Genomic DNA, 21,414 nt, shown 5'->3' on the forward strand with positions numbered 1-21,414 from the left:
GCCTCAGCCTGCCTGAAGCTCCCTTAGCTTTAACAACCAGAGGAGAGCAGTTCTGCAGCCTGCTGCTTCCTGACTTGTTTGCTGGCAGCTTCCTAAAACTGTCTGACATAAATGTCAACACATGCACGATGCCGTATGCAGAGCAGCTGCTGACGCGCTTTGATGACCACTATCAAGTATCTAAAGGAATTACTGTGTTAGAAAGAGTAGATATTTCAGGGTAGAAACCTGACTTCTGAGTTTCCAAAGGAGACGTGGATGAGTTACGTTGGGAGGTGTTTTTTGGCTGTTGCTTTTGCTCTGTGTCACCCTCATTGTCACACACATGGCTATGGACTAGGGAATGCAACAAACACCAACAGGCACTCAGCTAGCATCATTTGTTTAATAAAGTCTTTTCTGTTTTTAAAAAAGTTTACAAGACAGATGTGTTTCACATGATAAACAACTAGTGGCTGATCTTTCCTTTTAATAACTTAATCCATGCAGAAAGACTAGACTGCCTAACTTGGTGTTACATAGCAGTTGAACAATATACCAAAATACACACAGACCTACAGGCTGCCATGGAAACAGGTAGCACATGACATCAGAGAGTGAGAATCAAAGTACAAGCTTGCTTGGATAACTTTCAGAATTCAAGTGTAAGTTTAAGGAAAAACCCTGATTTATTTTTGAAATGGAGCTTTATGTACTGATAGTGAATGTTCTGCTACAATCTGCCTACAGTCATCCTTTATTCAGCAGTCATGTGAAAACACATACACAAAAATGTTACAAGTCCTTTTTACTACTGATACTACACATTAACAACTGGATCTGAAAGCATTGCTTTGGTTGTTTCGATACAGAATGATATAGGTTTCTATTGTCTTAGTTCTGTTTCTCCATTTCCCATTCCTATCCGAAGTCCTCGAAGAGTGGTGCTGAGGTGAATGTCTGTTAGGTCTCTCCTCAAGAATCCAGTGTAGCTTTTATATGAGAAACTCTGGAAGGCAAACAAACAGAAACATTACTGTAGGTAGAGCAGAAAAGTACAGGATTCCTTCAACTCACACAGACAGAAGTACCTTGACTTACTGTCACGGCATGAAATTTAATGCTAGGTTGCACCATTTTAGAAATGTTCAGCAACCTAGATTTTCAAACGCTATTGGAAGGGTCAGGCTGATTAAAGCACTCATAAGGCATGCAAACTCCTGCCCTCTAAAATGTTCTCATATCTACACATAACCCAGAAACAGCGGGGGAAAGCTTGTGTTCCTGTGGCATGGCAGTAAGGCCAACAGTTGTTGAAAAATGGTACGTTCTCGTTTTAGTTTCTAAGAAAACATTCTCTTTCCCGACGTGCCTACTCATCACCAATATTAAAACAAGAGCATACACTGAGTGTAAAAACAAGAGGATACACTGAGGGGAGGGGAACTCTAACTTCCAGTTCTGGTCTGTCTCCAACTTCCAAAATGTTTTCCACTTCCATTTCTGGGGATTTTGAGTTATTTGGGTATTACAAATGGTGGGGGCTGTTCCAGAGTGACCTGCCTGTTAGGGAAAGGCAGGGAGAGAAACATGACCACGTATCTCAGCTCTGAAGAGCACAAAGCAGGATTCTCGGTTAAGTCACTGCTGTGCTCTAAGACCGACATTTTAGAACTCCAGTCTCAGCCTGAAAGCGGCCCTGGCCGGGCCAGATTCAAGACACACACCACCAGCCAATCACACAGCTAGGGAGAGGTTTTCACCCACTTCTACATTCTGGCATCCTGCTCTGCCAACTGCAGATCAAAAATGAGGCTACCCACCAGCAAGATTATCAGAATTTCACCTTTCAACACTTTAAATGCAATTCTGTGCAGACTCCAGGTACTGCTTCAGCGAAGTACCCAGGGTTAGAGACTGCCAAGCAGGAGGACACAACTTTACAGGATTGTAAAAGCCATACCTGAGGCCTGCTTTGGAGGAGCTAAGGCTCTCTTTCCGAAGACACGTCTCCTTCTGCTCCACTGCTTGCGCTGGGGTCGTCCTTGTTACGGGGGGCATTTCTTTCTCTACTTGATTCAGAGGGTACCTTGGTTCTGGTCTTCTCTTTTCTTTGCTGTTGCTTTTCAAGTTTTGTCAGCTATTTACAAAGCAAGGAGAGTGAGAAAAGACTTTATGGAATAAAGTCATTTCAGAAGACAGTATTTCTAAAAACTTGTAAATGTGAGCATTTGTAGCAACCTGGTAACTCAGATTCATAATAGCTATACGCATATCATTAAGAAACAAAAGAAAGAAAAAAGAAAATGTTTAGATTTTCGGGTATTTGGAAAAGACAGTGAATGCTCATACACTAACATGATCACAACCCTGAGTGTAAATGAGAACTGTACATATTCAAAGGACTATCCTCTGCTTTTCCTCCGAGTTCCTTTTCTGCTCAACGCAATCTGCCAACATAGAAAAGAATAAAACACAAGGACCAAAAGGGGTGGCTGGATTCCACCAACCTCCTGTTCTGCTTTGCGTCTTAAGTAGCAGTGTCATAGTCTGCAGATTTCTAACAAGTTCAGGCAATACATTTATTTCTACCAGGGGAAAAAAAAAAAAAAAAAAAAAGAGATGAACTTTAGCATCACATAGGATATAGAATAACCATTTCAAATCAGCTTGGACGAAACCTTCAGCTAACACCACCTTGCCACCTCTCCACAGAGGTATTTTCAATGCTCCTAGAAAAGTCAAACTAAGCTGCACTTAGCTGTCACTGTTACATCTCTTTCCCATTTTTCAGAGAAGCAGGTTGCAGTAAGTTTTGGGGACGCTACAAACTGATAGTTACTTAAATCACTATGGACACTGCGTGCAGTCCTTCAGCTTGGTTAATTTCCATAATCTTCTGATTTTCTCAAGTGCTTCCATGATGATTCCCGCAGGATAAAGCATGCTAGTCACAAGTTACCATTTCATGGCTAGCAGATCTTTTCTGAGGTGAAATCTTCATAGAATCAAGTAAGTTAGATTAAGTGTGCTGATTTTGAATTAGACAGGCTTGTGGAAGATGCATGTGAAGATGTAAATCTGCAAGCCACTAAGAGCTTTGAGGGCAGAATGCAGAGTCTCGGGAGGATGCACAGCATCCCCTTGTACCTCACGGCACATACACACCATCCTTACATACCTGCACACACGGGCTTCTAGGCTGACACAGAATATCCTTTGATCTTTTTTTCACAACTAAAATTAGTTTACTTTCACTGTGTGAAATGACAGAGTACAATGCATCTGTTTAGCATGATCCAGTCCTTGTCACATGCAGATATGTAACAAGCACCCAGGGCACGATACAGGCAATATTCTAACTCAAGTGTCTGATAGATGTACACTACTATTCTGCCAACAAGCCTACATAAACAGCACGTGAATGTTAAAAGTGACTGAGAAAGTGAGTGCATCTGCAAGAAGGGAAACAAATGTTTGAGAGCCCTTACTATTAAAGGTGCTAAACATTGATTAACAGTACTTAGATGATGTCTATGCAGTTGTTTTTTATTTAAACAAATGGCACTGGGCTCATTCTGCTGCTGAAACCAGGTTTGGGGTTACAGCGACCTTCACAGACAAAAATGTATTGAAGTGGGAAGGCATGTTATATTAGCTGCAGGCTGCAGAAAGCACAGCTCCTACGTTTCAAAATATTGATTTGTACACCTTTATAAATATCTACATCATTCATCATTGATGTGTGTACATCATTCCTCCCTAGCCGTCCACCTAACGGTCAATTATTACAGAGTACCCCCAACACAAAGCCAAAACAGTCAAACCTGCTGCAACAAACCTGTAACCTAAACAGCTGCTGCAGCTGGTACCCCCTTCTTTTACTGTGGCAGCTTGGCTCTTAGCGGTGACCCTTTCTCAGCAATAATGGTGCAGAAAAAGTGTCTGCGTAGCACGTAGTTCTGTAACGTAACTCCATGAAACAGGAAATCCACTCCTCTCTAACTAGTGTTCTCTTTCTTATTACTCGAAAGGAGAAAAAAAAAAAGCCTAAATCACATAGACACAATAGTTTAAATTGAATTACCTTTTCCTCTGAGGAGGCTGTGAGCTAACCCAATAAAGCCAACCCCAGATTTTCCAAACATGGGAAATAGTGGTGTGTTCACACTGTGAACCTTGCGGTATGGAATACTGAATCCATGTACATAATATATATTTGTTCATATATAATTTACACAGAGGCAGAAACGGCTCGATATATACTAGCATGCCATATTAGCATTTCAAACATGCTTATACTGGCCAGTTTCCAAGATGGTCTTGAGGGCAAATAGCATGCTAAGACTTCTGAAGTATACATAGTTATATATCGTGTTTTTATATTTATGTACATTTAGTCTTAAGTACAAAGGGATCATATTCTCTTTTGAAATCTCTGTAGTATTCATATTCTAAAGTAAAAAGTAAGCAACAATTTCTAAAGTTATGATATACATTTATCATGGAGGACCTCATAAATTACCACCGGTTCTGCAGCTAATTAGTTTGAGAATGGTGTAGTGGAGAAGCACCGATGGCAAACAGAATAGCCAATAACCAGAGAGAAATCCAGATCCATCTTCACACATAGATCTGTAGCACGCCCAAGACCGTACACATGACAACCCAACTAAACATCTTCCTCACAGGGCAGCACCTTTAATAGATGAAGAAAAAGCACCACGAACAACCTTGAATATTAAGAACAACGCCCACGTTGGCATGATCTGACAGTAGTACTCACCCAGCTCCAAGAAAAACGACAAGTTCGTTTACACGAAGGGAGAAGATAATTTTAATCCATGTCTTATTATAAACAAAATTTAATAATTTATTTTAAATTATAACAAAATAAAGTTTGTAAATGAACTGTTTCATCCATCTAATACTCAAGTAATGCTGAAATAAATAAAGATTCGTGTGTACCTATGGCCATACACACACACACATGCATGCTCTTCAGTCTGTGCATGTACCGTGATCAGTCTATGAACCAAAGTTTGGGCACAGAGATAAAATATGTATTTCTTTGTACTCACAAAATACACACTCATCTTCATTATGCAGGCAATAAAAGAATTACACATCTCTTAAGTTTTTCATGTCCTCGCTTATAAAGCGCTTGATTGATTGAAAAGGATATTACAGAAGCATGCTCTGCCAAAAAAGACCTGCCTGCAAACTGAAAAAAATTCATGACAGCTCATTTTTTAGTATTACAGTAAATAATACTTCAGACATACAATTCCATCTCAATGAAACATATCATTAACGCCTTTCACGTAAGTACAGAGTGTGTTGACAGTCATCATCTCATCTGTAGACCTATCAAGAGCTGTTTGTGTCTAGTGCACCATGATGATTGCTGGCTAGCTGCGGAGATGGTGCACCTGTATGGAAAGCACCTAACTCCACTCTACATCTAAAACCCTAAATTCATGCTTAGACCTCTTGGAAGGCTCCTCAGCATTCAAAGCGTGGTCCTCTTACAGCAGATGCAGCACTGTCTTGTTGCAAAAGCACTGTGTCTGCTTACGATGAAAAGCTGCGTGGTCAGCAGCGTGAGAAGGCTGCGCAGTAGCGTCGTGGAGGCTGAGGAGGAGGCAGACAGCTGGAGCCAAGCGCAGTCTGCAGGGGACCCTCAGCCAACAAGCCAAACCCTGTTGGCCCTACCAGCACACAAAGAAGGGAGGGAGGCCAGTAATGCAGAAGAATGGAAGCTTAAAACAGCAAGGACCAGCAGGAGGAAGAGACTTTCCCCAAGCCTGAGGTGCCCTGGCAGAACTGCTTCGCTGCTCTGCACGCTGACGATGAAGGACAGGTCACACCAGAGGAGATGCTGGGGCCGACTAAGCCAGCCCGATCTGGTACCTGAAAAACTACCAGTGTGACGGGTGACAGCAGTGGGTGACCCTCTTCTGAGAGGTACAGGGGGCACCCACTTGCTGACCCGACACTCTGGAGAGGTGTGCTGTTTTGTGGGGCTCTTACCAAGGATATCACCAAGAAACTACAAAGCCTCATACAACTCACTGGCTATTATCTGCCACTGCTGTTTCACGTGTGCACCAGGAGCGGTCTGAGGAGCATCAAGGACTACAGAGCCCTGGGAGCAGCAGAACGGGACTCGGGTTCAGGCAATTTTCTCTTCCATCGCTCATGTCAAAGGGAAGGGGACTGAAAGGGTCAGTCAGATCTGGCAAACTGACAAATGGCTACGGGGCTGGTGCCATTCCTACCCAGGCCATGGGACTCGCTTTGTGAAACCTGCTCTTCTGGGGTCAGATGGGGTCCGTCTGTCTGAGGAGGGAAAAAGCATCTTTAGTTACAGGCAAAGAGGGCTTTAAACTACAGCTGCTGGGCACAGGGAACGCTGGTCAGCATCAGCAGTGGCTGCCTGGAGACAGGAAAAGGAGCAGAGGTCAGCGGGAGAGCACCTGAAGAGCGGCACAAAGGAATGACAGCCAGTGATCAGCTTCCTTAGGGGCCCAACTTAAAAGCCTCTTCACAAATATGAAAGGGGAGCTGGAATTTTAGCCCCGTCTCAGGGCTATGATACCACAGGCCTCAGTGAGATGGGGCCTGGAGTGCTGAGATGGGTGGCTACAGGCTATTCAGGAGAGACAGGCAGGGAAGGAGAGGAGGGGACGTAGGCCTCTACGTTAGGAAAGGTCTTCATGGCATGGAGCTTAGTTATGGTGATGAAAGGGTTGAGTGTCTTTCAGTAAGGCCAAGAAGGGAGATAATGTGGTACGAGCATATTATAGACCACCTAATCAGGATGAAGAAGCAGACAAAATATTCTATAATAATTTAATTCTACAGTAATTCAATGATAAATTATTGAAAGTCGCTTGGTGAGTGCTTCTGCCAGCTCCTTCAGTTGCATCACGGAAGGTTTAGATTGGATATCGGGAAGAATTTCTTCAGGGAAATTGGGGAGGCATTGGAATAGGCTGCCCAGGGAGGTAGTGGAGTCACCGTCCCTGGGGATATTTAAGAGACATGTGGATGTGGCACTTAGGGACATGGTTTAGCGCTGGACTGGGTAGTGTTCGGTTGATGGTTGGACTTTATAATCAAAAGTGTCTCTTCTAACCTATGTAATTCTATGATCCTGGGTGTAGTGCAGTTACATCTCCACAAGCACTGAAATGTTCACATTTATAACACAAGATCAGACATCCTCTGTGTTGATCTATGACAAGTAAACATACCACAGACAAAAATATGGGCACAGGATTAGAATGGGAAACCCTCAAACCCTTAAGACAGCCTTAAGTACAGACAAACCAGGAGTAACGAAGCCTGAAAAATCACACACAAAATAATTTCAGATGTAAACCTGAAAATGCTGATCATTTTCTCTGAAGCCACAGTACCCTGGCATGGCTCCATGTTATGACTTTGGCAAGAATCACAGCCCACAAACAGATAAGTGGTTCAGAAACTGCTAGTCCCTTGCCAGCAGTCAAAATCTGTGCTCCGCTTCCTAGGGGAATCAGTATCTGGTCTGACCCTACTGCTGAATTTCTGAAGCATGGAAGAAGTCAGAAAGATCTTGAAATATCTCAAGTGTCTAACACCATCTTCCTTGTGACAATATACAAAAATACAAGTCTTCAGTCCACAGAAACTAACTTTTCTTATCTGCCGTTGCAATACAGATATCCTGCACTGCTGAGACACTGCTGATAAGCAAGACATTTTGAAGCATGTGGACATTGCTTCGTTCCCAACGGACTGTCCGAAATACAGAGTAACAGTTTTTGAAAAAGGTCAAAATTTACATTTGGTTTGACAGCTTCTTTGGCAAATTCTAGCTTGATGCAATTTAATAGTACATCAGAGACATGGAAAAAAAAAAGTGAAAATTGAGTAATTATAGTGGAAAGCAAGGCTGCTCTTTGAAACGTTTCACTATTCAGAAATGTCTGCCATTCCATCAGCTGTAATACTATGATACATTACTTTTGAAACCAATTTGCTGTAGTACGAACATGCAAACTAGCACAAGATGTCCCCCACTTGAAAATGCTAATAATTCTCTGGGTTGTTTGTTTTGCTCAAGTTAATTTCCCACATCCTACAACTCCTCTTTGTCAGTCTTCCTTGAACAAACAAATACATCCAGTGTTCCTGATTTTCTGTGATCAATGTGTACACAGAGATTGATTTCTGCTCTCAAGACAGCTTTTCCTTTTGATAAAACCATCAATAACACCAGGAAAAAGTGAACGACACCACCGGCAGAATTGTTTTGTTAGCAGTCTGCCAGAAAATCAGTGGCAGTACTCATGTTTCTGGAACCACAAGATCTGCAGATGTACATTTTAAATTTCAGTAGTTGTGTCCAAGCTGCTATGATTTCAAATCTCAAAAAAAAAAAAAAAAAAAGAAGAGAGAGGAGAGGAGGGGAGGGATCACAACAACTTTAAGGACAGGCTACATTTCCAAAAGAGACAAATCTTTCAAACTATCATAGGGTCATCACAAATAAAGCAGTTCAGTACGAATGTCACTAAGCAATGATAGCACTGAGATAAAATGCAGGGGTTTACTGCAAAAACAAAGCCACTGAAAGGCTGTGGCACAAGGACTGTCTCACAACCTGCTAAGAAAGCAGCAGATCATCTAATATTTTCCTTTTCCTTTCCACACAACTGTACCTTATTCTTATGATCAAAGTATTATTAGGTTTTTTTCTTAAGAAGAGGACAGGATCCTTTAGGCCAATGAGCAGCTCACGCATGAATTGCATACTTCATTTTGTTCCTAAAAGAAATGTAAGCAGCATACAATCAAGTTACATTATCTGTAACTTCAGCCTGAGGCAAGAAAAGTGGTACCTGCCCTTCACCAGTTACCCTGGTCTAACTGTCCTCCCAGGGTCTTGGAAAAATTCCCTTGCAGAGCAGTTTATCCCTGAGTGGGGATAACCCTACTTGTTCTCCTCCCCGTTCTTTATCACCAGTGATATCAGTAACAAGCTGAACTCTCTTTCGTTCATTTTTCTCACCAAAACTTTCAGTAGAAGAAAATGAACTCTCAGGTTTCAGGTTTATTTCTTGAAAGTAAGCTCAGCATAACTGGAAGAAGGCAAACATTAAACAAGCAACACAACATCTAGGAAAAACGTCAGCTAATAGAGTCAAGGAGAGGACTGCACTTTACATCTCATATGGTGCATATGTCAACGTGGGAAGGAAGAAAAACTAGATTACAAAAACAAAAATCAGGGAAAATCCATTCCTTCTGCAGATGGAGGCCCTCACCACGCAGTCATTTGCCATAGTTTAATATCACAAAATATTTGACACCAGCTGCATAAGTACAATGGTACTGATCACATAATTCTAAAACAATCTCCACCCTTCCCCAAAACGAAAATACAAGCTGAAGCAATACCCCCTTTGGGGAACCAAAACACCTTCACACTTTGTGGTTTGTTTTTTTCACTTGTGTCCATGTCACTTCCCCTAAAACTTCTTGCCACTTTTTTTCCATCTGGCTGCTTCTACTAGCTACAAAACCCTTTGAAACAAGACAAATCACATTTTTAGCTTTCCCCAAAATAGGATATAAACATACAGAGCACTCTGGGCATTGCTAACCTAAACTCAGCAATGATCACAACAAACTTAACTGAGACAGCCCAGGCATCTTTTGTCTTGGTGCCTACCTCTGCAATTATCCAAATGGATGCATGTAAATTCAAAAAGGGATTACCCAAAAATTGCTTCACAGGTTAAGGCTGGAAACTGCAGTGCCTTTGATTTGTACTAGATCATTATGAAAAATCCTTTTGTTTCCTGCATCGTAACTGCAAGAATACCTGATCTACCTTCATTGCAAGACTGAAAAGAAATACTTGATCTACCCTCACTCTCAGAGACGATGTAGAAACTGTAGAACAATTCGAACGGGAGATCAAAGCACGCCATTGCTCTGCCATCCACATTTCTACAAGTTATATTTCCTGAGCAAATCAGCAGCAGCTCCATCCCTCCACATGGGTATGTGAGTACTTACATCTCCTAGCCCTTCATCCAAGGACAGCACTGCTGCTGCTGCTAATTATGTATGGTCTGGGCTGTGAACTCTGTGCTACAGCTGTGAGAGTACAGCCAGCCAGAGAAGAGGTGTATGTAGTTCTTTCAGGGGGTGAAACATCACAAAAGGATGCAGAACAGAATTCGAAGGTAAAAAAAAACACCTCCGAAACAATATACCCTAGTTATTTAAAGCAACAAAAATAAGCAGCTGCATGCTGTTTACAGCTTGTTAGCTTATACAACTGTAATTCCAATGCTTTCTCTTCTCAAATGTTTTAGCCATACATGCCACATCAGTAGGACTGGTCCACCTGCTGCTAATCTTGTACGGTCTCATCACCAGCCTGAAGAACTGAACAATTTTACTGCAACTGATCCTTTGCTCAGCATTGCAGTATAGATCGCTGATAATGACCTTCTGTCATTTAAACAGAAAGACTAAACCGAATCTCAAAAATTCAGATTAAAAGTAGGCAAATGTGGAATAATTCCAGAGCAGAATCAGATGGGTTTTGCTACCTTGGTACATTTGGTATCTTCATACACACAAATAAACAACAGCAAACAGGATGAAAAACATCTGTGACCATGGGAAACAAGATAATTGGGATGGATTTAGACTGCAGAAGAGTTACAAAGATTTAGCCTAAGATTCAAGCTGTAAAGCCCTGGAAAAGATTGCCCCAGGGAGCACTAGCATCTCCATCCCTGGAGGTTTTTCAGAATCCAATAGGCAAACCCCTGACAGAAATGCTCTTGCTCTGGCTGGCCTGGCTGTTGTGCAGGGTGACAAAACTACTTACCTCCAGCTAACAATAGCATACACATACTGGCAAAACTTGTTCCTTGCCCAAACACTGAAGGAGTTGGACCAGGTAACCTACATAGGTCCCTTCCAACCTCAACCGCTCTGTAATTCTGTAATTAGGGAAACTGTATATGAGAAGCTTTATAATCAGAAATAGCAAATAAGCTGTTACGTTAGCACTAGGATAAACTTGCTTCTATTCTATCTGATGTTCTCCACTCAATGCCTACTTTCATCTTTAAGATAGCTCAAGATAAAGTATTTGTCAGTATAGCTCTGCTTTCATCAGTTACTGCTATAAATACCTTCAACTACGAAAATCATTAATAGGTTTGAGATATGCAAAGGGAGTTTATCTAGAAGATAATACTTCAGCTTTTAGCTAGCCTGTCTGTGCAACGTGACGCTCAAAGACACAGTGAGCAAGCAAAGGAAGTGCTTTAAATCACCATATTGATTCTTCTTGTGTACCCTCTCTCCTCTGGTGCCTGTGAGTTGGGTTGTTTTTGTTGTTTAATTTCTTGATATATGCATTTTTTTCAGTTGACAACCTCTTTCAATAGGAATTCATAATTTTAAGGAGAAACTACTGTATAAGAGACGATGCTTTACACTGTCCCTCGTTCTTTTCCCATTAGGCTCCAAATGCCTTTAGTATGTGGTGGGTTTTTTTGAGCTATGCAGAATTCCCAGGGGATGCATAATTCCCTGTATTTTCCAACCTCTGTTAGAACAAAAGAGGGAAAAACAGAACAGTGTGCATGAACATGCAAAAAAAGAAAGAGCTCTGATGCCACAGAGTGCCCTACATGCCAGTATTCCCAAGTACACATAAAGGCAGATGTATGTATTCACAGAGGAGGCACAGCCCCATGCATCCACCCTTTCCAGGCAGACCCCCTGGCTCGTTTACCTGTTTAGGGTCGACAGTGGCAGCCGGGGACTCCAGCTCTATTGTTACAGGACCGTCGTTCTGGATGTGTACCTGCATGTAGGCGCCAAACTTGCCGTCTGAAAAGGGAAGAGACAGAAGTGCTGAAAGGATAACACGTACCAAAATCTTTCCCAAACGTGCTACTTAAATAAATGATAAATAAATACAGGACAGCTAATTAATGAACTGCAGAAAGTTACTAAGAAAAATGTCTACATGCACTCAGCCTTGTGCTCTGATATTCAGAGACAACAAATACACAGCAAAGTACAGAGATGTCCACAAAACAGAACAAGTCCACAGATAATCACGGTGCTCACACTTCAGGTGAGGCAGGACACTTCTCATTGGCAGGAGACAAAATTGTAAAGGATGTAACAGTTAAGTCTAGGGATCCAGTCCAGCTAAAAGGCTGAAGTTTTGAAGAAATCTTATATATGGGCAAAAGGTTTAAAAAAAAAAAAAAGCATATTCTGAAGCGCTAGTTTGGGGCATTGGTTTGCAGGGCAATCCCAATCTGATACAGTAATTCCTATGCTCCTGTTTGCAACCTAGGCCATTCTTTGTAGGAGTTTGGTAAATAGCTTTTGAAAGAATTTTTTTTGCATTTTTTTTTGAAAGAATACTTTTCAAAGAGCTCTCTGTAACCGTATCCTCCCTCTCCTGTACTTTACTCGTGAAAAAGGCCAGCCTTTCACACTTTCCATGCATGTTTGGACCTAAAACAAGCAAGCAAAACCTTCCCCGGCACCTTTCTTCAAGGCTGAGAAAGTGGTAGATAAGCCATCAAGTTTACCAGTACCCTCACAGCACTCCCAGGTCACGAGCACTTTCTACCTGAATTGTCCCTGCATCAGAACTGCATCCGAGGGACATCTTTTTAACAGCTCTCTCCTGTTCTCCTCATACCTAAACTTCCAGTCTTTTGACCCAAGGAGAATTCACCTCAGGTCAAGGTGAATCACTGCTCAGAGAGTTTAGGATTAAGAGCTAATGGAAACAGTACCTAAAAACAGAAAATGCTGCCCTCCTCTATTGCCCCCTCTCTTCCAGATCTTCCTCTCTGTGCCTTGCAGCCACCACAGTATGAAAGGCAGAGCAGGCTTCAGTCGCGGCAATCTCATTCTCTTAAACAATTTAAAAAGCCAACCATGGGGGAATTTCTTCACATACTCCAAAATCCCTCTATTGCACTTATTCCAAAATGTCTTGCGGGCCACCACTCACCCCCATCTTCAAGCTATTGAGCATATTGCAAAGCTGATGTTCCTAGGAGCAGCTGCCACCCCTCCTTACCACAAATTGATGTGTCCTGTAGTTTCAGGAACTACAGACCCTGTGCAGCGTGTGCTTTCCTTGTAGGACGCTTCTGGGTTTCTGTGCTGGCAGCTTCTTTGTACAACAAAACTAAAGGGTTCTAGTGGTGCACCAGTTATCATCACTCTTTTCAAGAAGTGGCCTCACTGTAATACAGTTCTTATTCCCTGCAGCTTGGGGGTCTGGTCTTGCCTGGAAGAACAAGAGAAAGCTAAAAAACTAATTTCACTTCTTACATCAATACCCAATTATTCATTAAAAAGAGATACTTCTACAGCAGTATCTCCCCCAGTGCTGGCTGCCGGTGAAAAAAACTTGCTCCTGCCTTTTTTCTCTTGTCCTAACGTCAGCAGTAGTTTCAGTATAAGGCACTTCACACAGGCTTTCTGAGAGGGCATTTTTCATTTTTGTGTTTTGGTTTCCTGAAAGTGGAGACACAAGCCTGACTCCCCTTAGAACAGGCCAACACGTGTGGTAATGCTCCAGTTTGCGTTCACCTCAGAGCACACCGGAGGAACACAGCACCTCTGTGGTACTTGGGCAGAAGGACTGCAAAGGAGCTGAGCTGATTGTTCTGCCCTTTAATGCAATTTCTGAAACTCAGAGAGAGACAAATCCCTCTCCTGCACAGGACTGCAAAGAAACTGAGGATTTGATCTCTTCCATCTCTGTGTCCCAAGGCAAAATGAAGCCTCTCCGGACTGATTTCATATTTCAGTCAGAAAGAAAGGAGCTGAAAGAACCCTCCCTCCTACCACGTCACTTGTTATCCTGGCAACTTTGGGTAAATCTATCACACACATGGTCCTGTAATGACCATGGGAAACACTAGCAACTTACCCCTGAATACTATTTCTTTTCCTGCTTTTTATACCACAACGCTCTTCAAAGTAGTAAGCAATTTTAAGATTTCTTAACTGATCGAGTCACCTCCTTGCAACCTCCTCTGCAATGAAATAGGATCCTACAAGTGACAAGTTTATTCTGCTGGCCACCCATCTCTTCAAATTCCTTTGCCCTTAGACTCTGGCACACATGCCTTCTTCAGAGGCAAAGAGGATTTTTATCATCTGAGCTGAGAAAGACAAGACAAATCTACGATGTAAAGACTTGAAAATGAAATATAATACATTTTCAGAATATTTTTTGGACATATCTCAAGCCTCATGACCTAGAAATTTCACACTGATTTTATTCAGAAGTTACTTCTACGCCTGTCTATTTGGAAAGTTATTCCTAATTAACCCCATGTGAGTAACCCTGCTCCAGATAAGCGCACTTTATTCCAAAGTGCCAACGCTCTCAAAGGGAATTAATCTGACAGAATCATTCTGCTTTCATCCTGCACCAAACCTCAATCTGAACTAAACTCCTTGTTGTGGAAAAGTCCTCCCACATTGACTCAGATATTGCTATTAAGGCAGTGAGATGTTTCGCGCTCTTTGCCATGCTAATCCTCACTGCCTCAGAAGATTAATCCACATTCAGGACAGAGAGCGAAGGCCTGACCTGCAAGGAGAAGCCTTGTGTAGGCCTAGTTTTCGGATACTAGCTTGTGCAGAGTCCTCAGACCTGCACTCACCAGCTCTGTTCCTCAGAGTGAAGTTGAGGTATTTCAGAATTAATTTCACAACAAGAAGTGCCGAAGCAAGAGTAGCGCTGATTTCTGATGCACCCTTCTCTCCTCCCCAGACCTGCGGGTCCATTTGCAGTTTTAAAGCATCTGTGTGAAACAAGAACCACGGCTCCAAGCCTTCTCCAAGATATTGTCTGTCAAACGTCCCCCTGCTTGGGGTGTGAAAGAATAGTCTGCACTTCTCTTTGGGGGCCGCTGGTCACTCTGAGCTCCCAGCTGGCCAGTTCCAGGTAAACCACAGGCTAGATGGAGGAGTCGCCTGCCCCAGCACACGTAGTACCCGAACTTCTGACAGCCAGATCAGCCTACTGAAACAACAACACTGGGAATAGAAAACACAAGGCTCTTAAGCAAAGCGGCAATACATTTATGAGCCTTTGACTCAGGTACACAAATACCCTTTCAAATAATGAAATGATTCTTCTAAAAGGCATTAAGCGTATTTGCAAGATCAAAGGGAAAGCCACCTACACCAATCCAGAGAATCAAACTAATCTCCCAGTGACTACAACTGCACGTGTGTGGAAGTGTATGTGTAGGGGAAATATCTGAGGTCACATTTTGAAGATAGCAAGCAGAGCCTCACGTTGATAAACTAAGCCTATTTTAATAGCCCGCCAGCTCGTGCATCAGCGCTCCTTCCCAGGGCGCCCCCACTACCCTTTGTAACCTAGTGGCACACAGGACAGACCCCAGGCTCTGGTTTTCTCATGACTTTTTCAGGGCAGAATTCAGCACATTTGCACGTCACACTAAATCACAGCCCAGGCATCACAATTTCAAAAATGTATATTTACTCCCAAGCAGTCCTGCTCGCATATGACCAGCTAGTGTGCAAAGGCTCTGTCTTTTAACTCACCTCAGCTCAGGGAAATTGTAAACTCTGCTGCTGCAACCGCATGGCTTAGCCTGCTATCCCTGAAACTGTCAAGCTACAGAAACCTTGCACCCACAAACAGATAAATAAATAAATAGCAAACAAACAAAAAACACTGGCAAAGCAACTGGCACAACAGAAACTTCCATCATAAGACGCTAACAGGCTTGAATGCAGCCCAGTGCAGGCTGGAACAACCTAGAAATAAAGCACAATGATAAATTAACAGGTGGTTCCAGTGCTGAAAGCAGTTTCAAATGTGTGTGTTATCTGACACAATAGCAGAGGCAACCACTCCGGTGCTTCCAAATCTATGTTTTCAGCATGAAAAAAAAGAACAGAAGTGAAAGCTGACTTTGAAGAAAACATTGGCAATCAAGGGCCAAAATATGGGCACTGAACAGCAGTGGCTATTCTTTTCAAGTGTACAGCTTACTGAAAAGAGAAGGTTAAAAAGATGCTGTCAAAATACAAAAAATGCTTGAGAGTATCTCAGAAACAGAGCATTTTCCAAATACCAAGGATAAAGATGTAGATACGTAGAGATACATCAATTTTTATGGACCTTGTTTAAGTGAAAAAAGTAAGCCCACACCTGCTTTTACTTTACCCGGACAAAGGGGCCCAACTCAATCAAATCTTCCCAGAGCAAATTTTATTCCCATTGACTTCCCAGGAAGTTCTGTTATCAGCTTCAGAGGCACAGGAACGGGTCCTAACTTAATCACAACTCAACAAAAGATAAAAATTCAAAAAGCACACGCTCTGAATTCATTAGACCAGAAGTTTCATGTTACAGACCAAAAGGAATGTATGGACGGGGTATAAGAAGTGCACTCCTTATCACCAGCGAAGGTTGACTGGAAGAATATATCAAGCTATTGGGAAGTTGACATAAGACAAGCATTTTATGCACGTGTTTCACTGCGCCTCCTTGGAAAACACTTCACTGTAATGGTACCTTATCTTTCATCCACAGTCAACATTGAGATTAACCTCTAAACCTTCCCCCAGCTAGTGTTCTGCCTTTTTTCCCCTTTTTCCTCATAAGGAAAGTAAGGCTGACCATTATCACGATCTCAATTTTTCCACTTCTGTCTATGAATAACCTCCATTAAAAAAGTCCTTCTAGACTCTTATCTTCTGGACAACTATATCAAAAATTCAAGTCTAAATCTGCAAATGGTTGGAAAGCAAACAGAAAAGATTAAAGGTGGATAAAGCACAAATGCAAAGGGAAGCCAGGCATTTTCTGGTAACGAGAAAACTGTTTCATAAACGGCATGTAGATGAGAAAAGACAGTCTACATCAAATGCTGTTTTCAAGTAGCACATTACACCTCCCACTGTCATCATTATCACTTATTGGAACACAAAAATAAAGTGACGGATTGAGATACACTGTCCATCACACACTGGCAATGCCTTCCAGCCTGGCCAACCACCTACCCCTCAGAAGAAATGCTTGCCCTGGGTGAGTCTCGCACAAGGACATCCAGCCTTTGAGCAAGCCTGACCCCAGAGCTAGTTCTCACGGCTGCAGCCTCTCCGGGTTATGCAGTCAGTCATTGCTCACTTGGTACATCTGACGACAACACAGGAACATCTAAACATCAAACTGTTCCAGAGGAACACCAAGAAATGGCTTGGCTAGAGGAAGGCTGGACTGATCACCCCATCAGGCTGCTTGTAAATGTACTGTAAAACCGCTCATCTATCGCTGCATAAAGACAGCTCCTTTGCAACATAGACACTCACAGAATAAGGTAACAATCACGGAAGAGCACAAAACCGAGGTCCACTGGTCGCCTCAAGGACCCTACCAACCTTTCACCCTTACCTTTAATAAGCTCTGGTTTGTAGGCTTTTCTTAGCTGCTCTAGGAAGTTGTTATAAAAACTCTCCGCCTGCTCTGTGGGCATTGCCATGTGGTAGTCGGGTTTGTTTCCTTTCAGGATGCACTGGAGAGTAAATTGGCTCACACACAACACTTCGTACTGTTTATCCATCACACTTTTGGACCAGTGTTTCCCACTTTCGTCTTCAAACACTCGCAAGTTTAAGATCTTTCGAACCCTAGAAGGAGAAAAAGATTTTTAAAATTTCTAAATCGTCCCATGCAGGATCAACGAGTACAAGTAATACGTACCACACAGGAAGAGAGAAAAGGGATGGCAGATGCACATTCATTCTGCCTCCACATAACAGATCCCTTTGTCCTTTCCTTCCTAAACCACAGAAACATCCTCACATTAGGTAGACTGACCCACAACCAAGAAAGTCCTTACACACATGCGTAATATTATCTGACCATTAATTAATATCTTCCATCTTTTTGTAGAGAACGAGATCAGGACAGAACAACTGCACATCACAGGGTGACATGAAGATGGTATAATAAGAAAGCTTATTCTTTAATATCTGATTTTACGAGTCACAACGTTATTTAACATGTATAGCTTTGGCAATTTATTCCTCCTACTGCACTGGGAAATCATACTCATTATGAAATGAGATCATCCTAAACTATGGTTGTTACCAAACATGATTCACATATACTCCTCCAGCTTTGTCTCCCACTAGCATGCATCCCAAACCAGATGCCACAAGCCGTGCAAGGAAAGCACTTTTCCATCAGGACCAAAAGGAAAGCAGGGAACAGTGCAGAAATAGAGGGGGCAGCTAAGTGGTGACTGGGATTTGTCATTTAGATTTGTATTAGGGCTGCTGTTTCAATGCGGGTACCAGAAAAGACTGGCTTGAATACTCAAAGGACAAGGACAAAGGGACTTTCACAAATGAATCCTAAAAAGCAGCAGACAGACTTGCAACCCAATCAGTTGTTGGACTTCGATTACAAGAGTGCACGCGTGCTGCTCTCCAGTCTTTAGTTTCTTCTTTTAGCTTCTCCACACCTGCAGCATCTGCCAACAGTGAGCGCAGATGAGTGCAAAGCATTTCAATTGCAGCCATCAGCCAGACATTTTACCTCCACAAGAGGTGAGGCAGATAGCATAAAATAAAGCTGAAACTTTATTATGGGCTAGCTTCAGGCTTTGCCAGCTCTAAGGCACAGCCACAGGAAAATATCCTTGCCAATTTGTGCATGTCAAAGACAAACAGAAACAGCTTCTGAATGAAGCACAGTTAGAAGCTTTGAAAGCTGGCACATAGGTTTAAATTATCGTCACAGCTGTGTTTTAATGAAAAAGGTATTTGCTGTTTCATCTACAGGATTACTAAAGTTTCCTTTAATAGCACTTGAAGAGCCTGGTCATGCTGATTTCTTGTTATTTGTTCTTTTCAGATGCCGGCTTCCTGCCTTTTCTGCGTCAGCCATCCAAACTTCCTGGTGTTGAGAGCACGGTCGTTGGTGATCACCCACTTGCAATATTCAAAAGTATCTGTTATTCACCAAGGCAGGAATGAGAAAAAAACTATACAGCAAATGCCACACCCCGAAGAGACAAACAGTAAGACAAGACACTGGACCATGTCTTGATTAAAGCGTCTTCAGCTTTGCTGCCATTTTCCATGAATTTCATAAGTGAGATCCTTACCGACCTTCAGTTTGCATCCTCACTTTCTACTTTCTCTTCCACATCTGCTAAGGGTTGCTGTCACCCTCAGTTATGTTCTCCTCTCTTCACTGTCTTCCCTCTTCTTGAATTATCTGTTTTTCTTTGTCTTTGTAAGAACTGAGATCAGCCCCAGAACAATAAAAAGCCTGAAGGAGACAGAAGAATTGCCTGGAGAATTGGTGGCTGAATTGCAGTATTTTGTGGCCATGGAAGGGATGGCAGAGCCAGGCCTCCAGGCTGCCAGAACTGATTCATATTTACAGAGAAGTAACTGATGAGATTTTCCAGTCTCTTGGAAGAAGAGAATTTGTCAAGCACAATCTAAGAGTTTGAGGTTTCTGATATATACCATACTTGAAGGACGGAGTCCTTTAAGGTAAAACTCTTAGAGTAAAAAGGTCAGACATTCAAATAAGGGAGATCAGAAAAACAGAAAATGTTGATTCTTCCTCTTCTTCACAAAGAAAAAAAAAACACATAGGAATTGGAAAACTTATTTTCTCAATGGGACATAAAAAGAAAACTCCAACTAAAACAAAATGCATTCTAGGTAAAATCTCAAGAGGAACTAACACTGGCAAATCTGTGCTTCCCAGCAGAAGGAGTGCCTCATTTCCTTTAGTACAGCATAGGCAGTACTGATTCAGAGTCAGAAATGTACAAATAAAAGAGTACAAGGAAAAAGGAAATACATGACTTACATGTGCTCCAGTTCTCTTTGTGTATCTTCCAACGAGATGCCCAGCAGCACACAGAGGCCTCGTCCTATTGAACTTATTTGCTCACCACCCACTAGGGAAGAAGGAAAAAAAGAGAAAAAAGATTAAATGCATTGTCTCATTTTGTAACACAGGTAAGTATTAATTCCAGCTGTACAAGCACCACAGAAAACATGATTCTAAACCTTTCTTATCCATCTTAATTTTGCTAGAGAGTAAGGCATTGGAACGGGTTGCCCAGGGAAGTGGTGGCCTCGCCGTCCCTGGGGGTGTTTAAGGAAAGGCTGGACCTGGTGCTTAGGGACATGGTTTAGCGGGTGACATTGGTGGTAGGGGGATGGTTGGACCAGATGATCTTGGAGGTCTTTTCCAACCTTAATGATTCTGTGATATATATGGATAATTCTTCACTGTGAGGGTGGTGAGGCACTGGAACAGTTTGCCAAGACAGGCTGTGGATGCTCCATCCCTCGAGGTGTTCAAGGCCAGGCTGGATGGGGCTTTGGGCAACCTGATCTAGTGGGTGGCATCCCTGTCTGCAGCAGGGGGGTTGGAACACGATGATCTTTAAGGTCCCTTCCAACCTGAGCCATTCTGTGACTCTAAGATATCACAGAAGCCCTCTTTCAAAAGCCTTCTGAATACAGGGTCTCACCTGCGAGGGACCAGCCCACCGCACTTACTTCAGCATTGAGGAACTCCACACACAGACTACAAACGGGGCAGCAGCGCTAACGAGAGGCACCACAACTCCCCTCAACCTTTGCAAAAATCACCCAAGTGAGCTACAGCAGCGAATTTACCCCATTCCCCTCACCGCACCGCTGCCCAGACAGCCTGAAGGCTGAGCGAGCTGTGGAAGGGGACACGGGGAGGGGGGGAGGAGGAGGCGGGGGCGGGCGGAGCGTGGCTCCGCCACGCTCCGCCCGCCCCCGCCTCCTCCTCCCCCCCTCCCCGTGTCCCGTTGTCGGTCCCGGTGTCGCCCACTGACCTGTGACACTGGCCTGTGCCACCCGCTGGACGATGGCCTTCATGGTGGCGCAGCGGAGGCCCGGCGCGGGGAGGCTGCGGCGGCGGCGGCGGAGCTGGGCAGGGGAGGCCCGGAGGGGGGCTGGCAGCGTCCCCTGGCGGGTCGGAGGTGCTGCGGCAGCCCTGGAGGGTCGCCGAGGGTGGTGCCGATAGGGAAGACCCTAAGGGAAGGCCTTCCCCCCCCACCCCCACCAGGTTTTAGGGTTTTAGGCGAGGAGGGGGTTGTTTGGCGGGGGAGCTGCAGGGAGGTACCAGAGCAGCCTTCTATAGGAATTCCCTCTGTAGGAATGCGGTGTCCGTAGGTGCCCAGGAAACTTCTTGAAGGAAACTTCTTGAAGGCTTCTTGAGGAGGTGGTAGGTGTAGGGGCAGAGGAGACAGTCGATGAAGTGCATCTGTAAGTTGGGAGCAACGTGGTATAAAAGCCCCTGTAAAATTT

At 43.3% G+C, this 21,414-nt stretch overlaps 1 protein-coding gene across 2 annotated transcripts; it reads right to left on the bottom strand.

Moving 5' to 3' along the window:
- Positions 1–371: 371 nt before the first annotated feature.
- DTD1 (D-aminoacyl-tRNA deacylase 1) lies at positions 372–21,096 on the bottom strand. 2 transcript variants are annotated; one of them, XM_083827870.1, is made up of 6 exons: positions 20,940–21,096; positions 19,931–20,021; positions 17,489–17,724; positions 11,798–11,895; positions 1,943–2,119; positions 372–988 (listed from the first exon to the last, which is right to left on the bottom strand). In XM_083827870.1, exons 1-5 carry the CDS (start codon positions 20,980–20,982, stop codon positions 1,964–1,966), a joined length of 624 nt encoding a protein of 207 aa, XP_083683996.1. In that variant the 5' UTR covers positions 20,983–21,096; the 3' UTR covers positions 372–988; positions 1,943–1,963. The 2 variants fall into 2 exon arrangements, with proteins under 2 accessions (XP_083683996.1, XP_083683997.1); XM_083827871.1 differs by lacking the exon at positions 20,940–21,096 and adding an exon at positions 20,632–20,793.
- Positions 21,097–21,414: the final 318 nt, after the last annotated feature.

Source organism: Anser anser (assembly GCF_964211835.1).
Source record: "Anser anser genome assembly, chromosome: 3".
Lineage (NCBI taxonomy): Eukaryota > Metazoa > Chordata > Aves > Anseriformes > Anatidae > Anser > Anser anser.

Bases quoted from the DNA above. Each gene is read 5' to 3' on its own strand.
- DTD1 (XM_083827870.1), bottom strand. From the start codon at position 20,982: ATGAAGGCCATCGTCCAGCGGGTGGCACAGGCCAGTGTCACAG. The intron at 20,022-20,939 runs GTCAGTGGGCGA...CTTCTTCCCTAG, and splicing joins GGCACAGGCCAGTGTCACAG to TGGGTGGTGAGCAAATAAGT. The intron at 2,120-11,797 runs GTAAACGAGCCA...CTTTGTAAATAG, and splicing joins CCACTGTCGACCCTAAACAG to CTGACAAAACTTGAAAAGCA.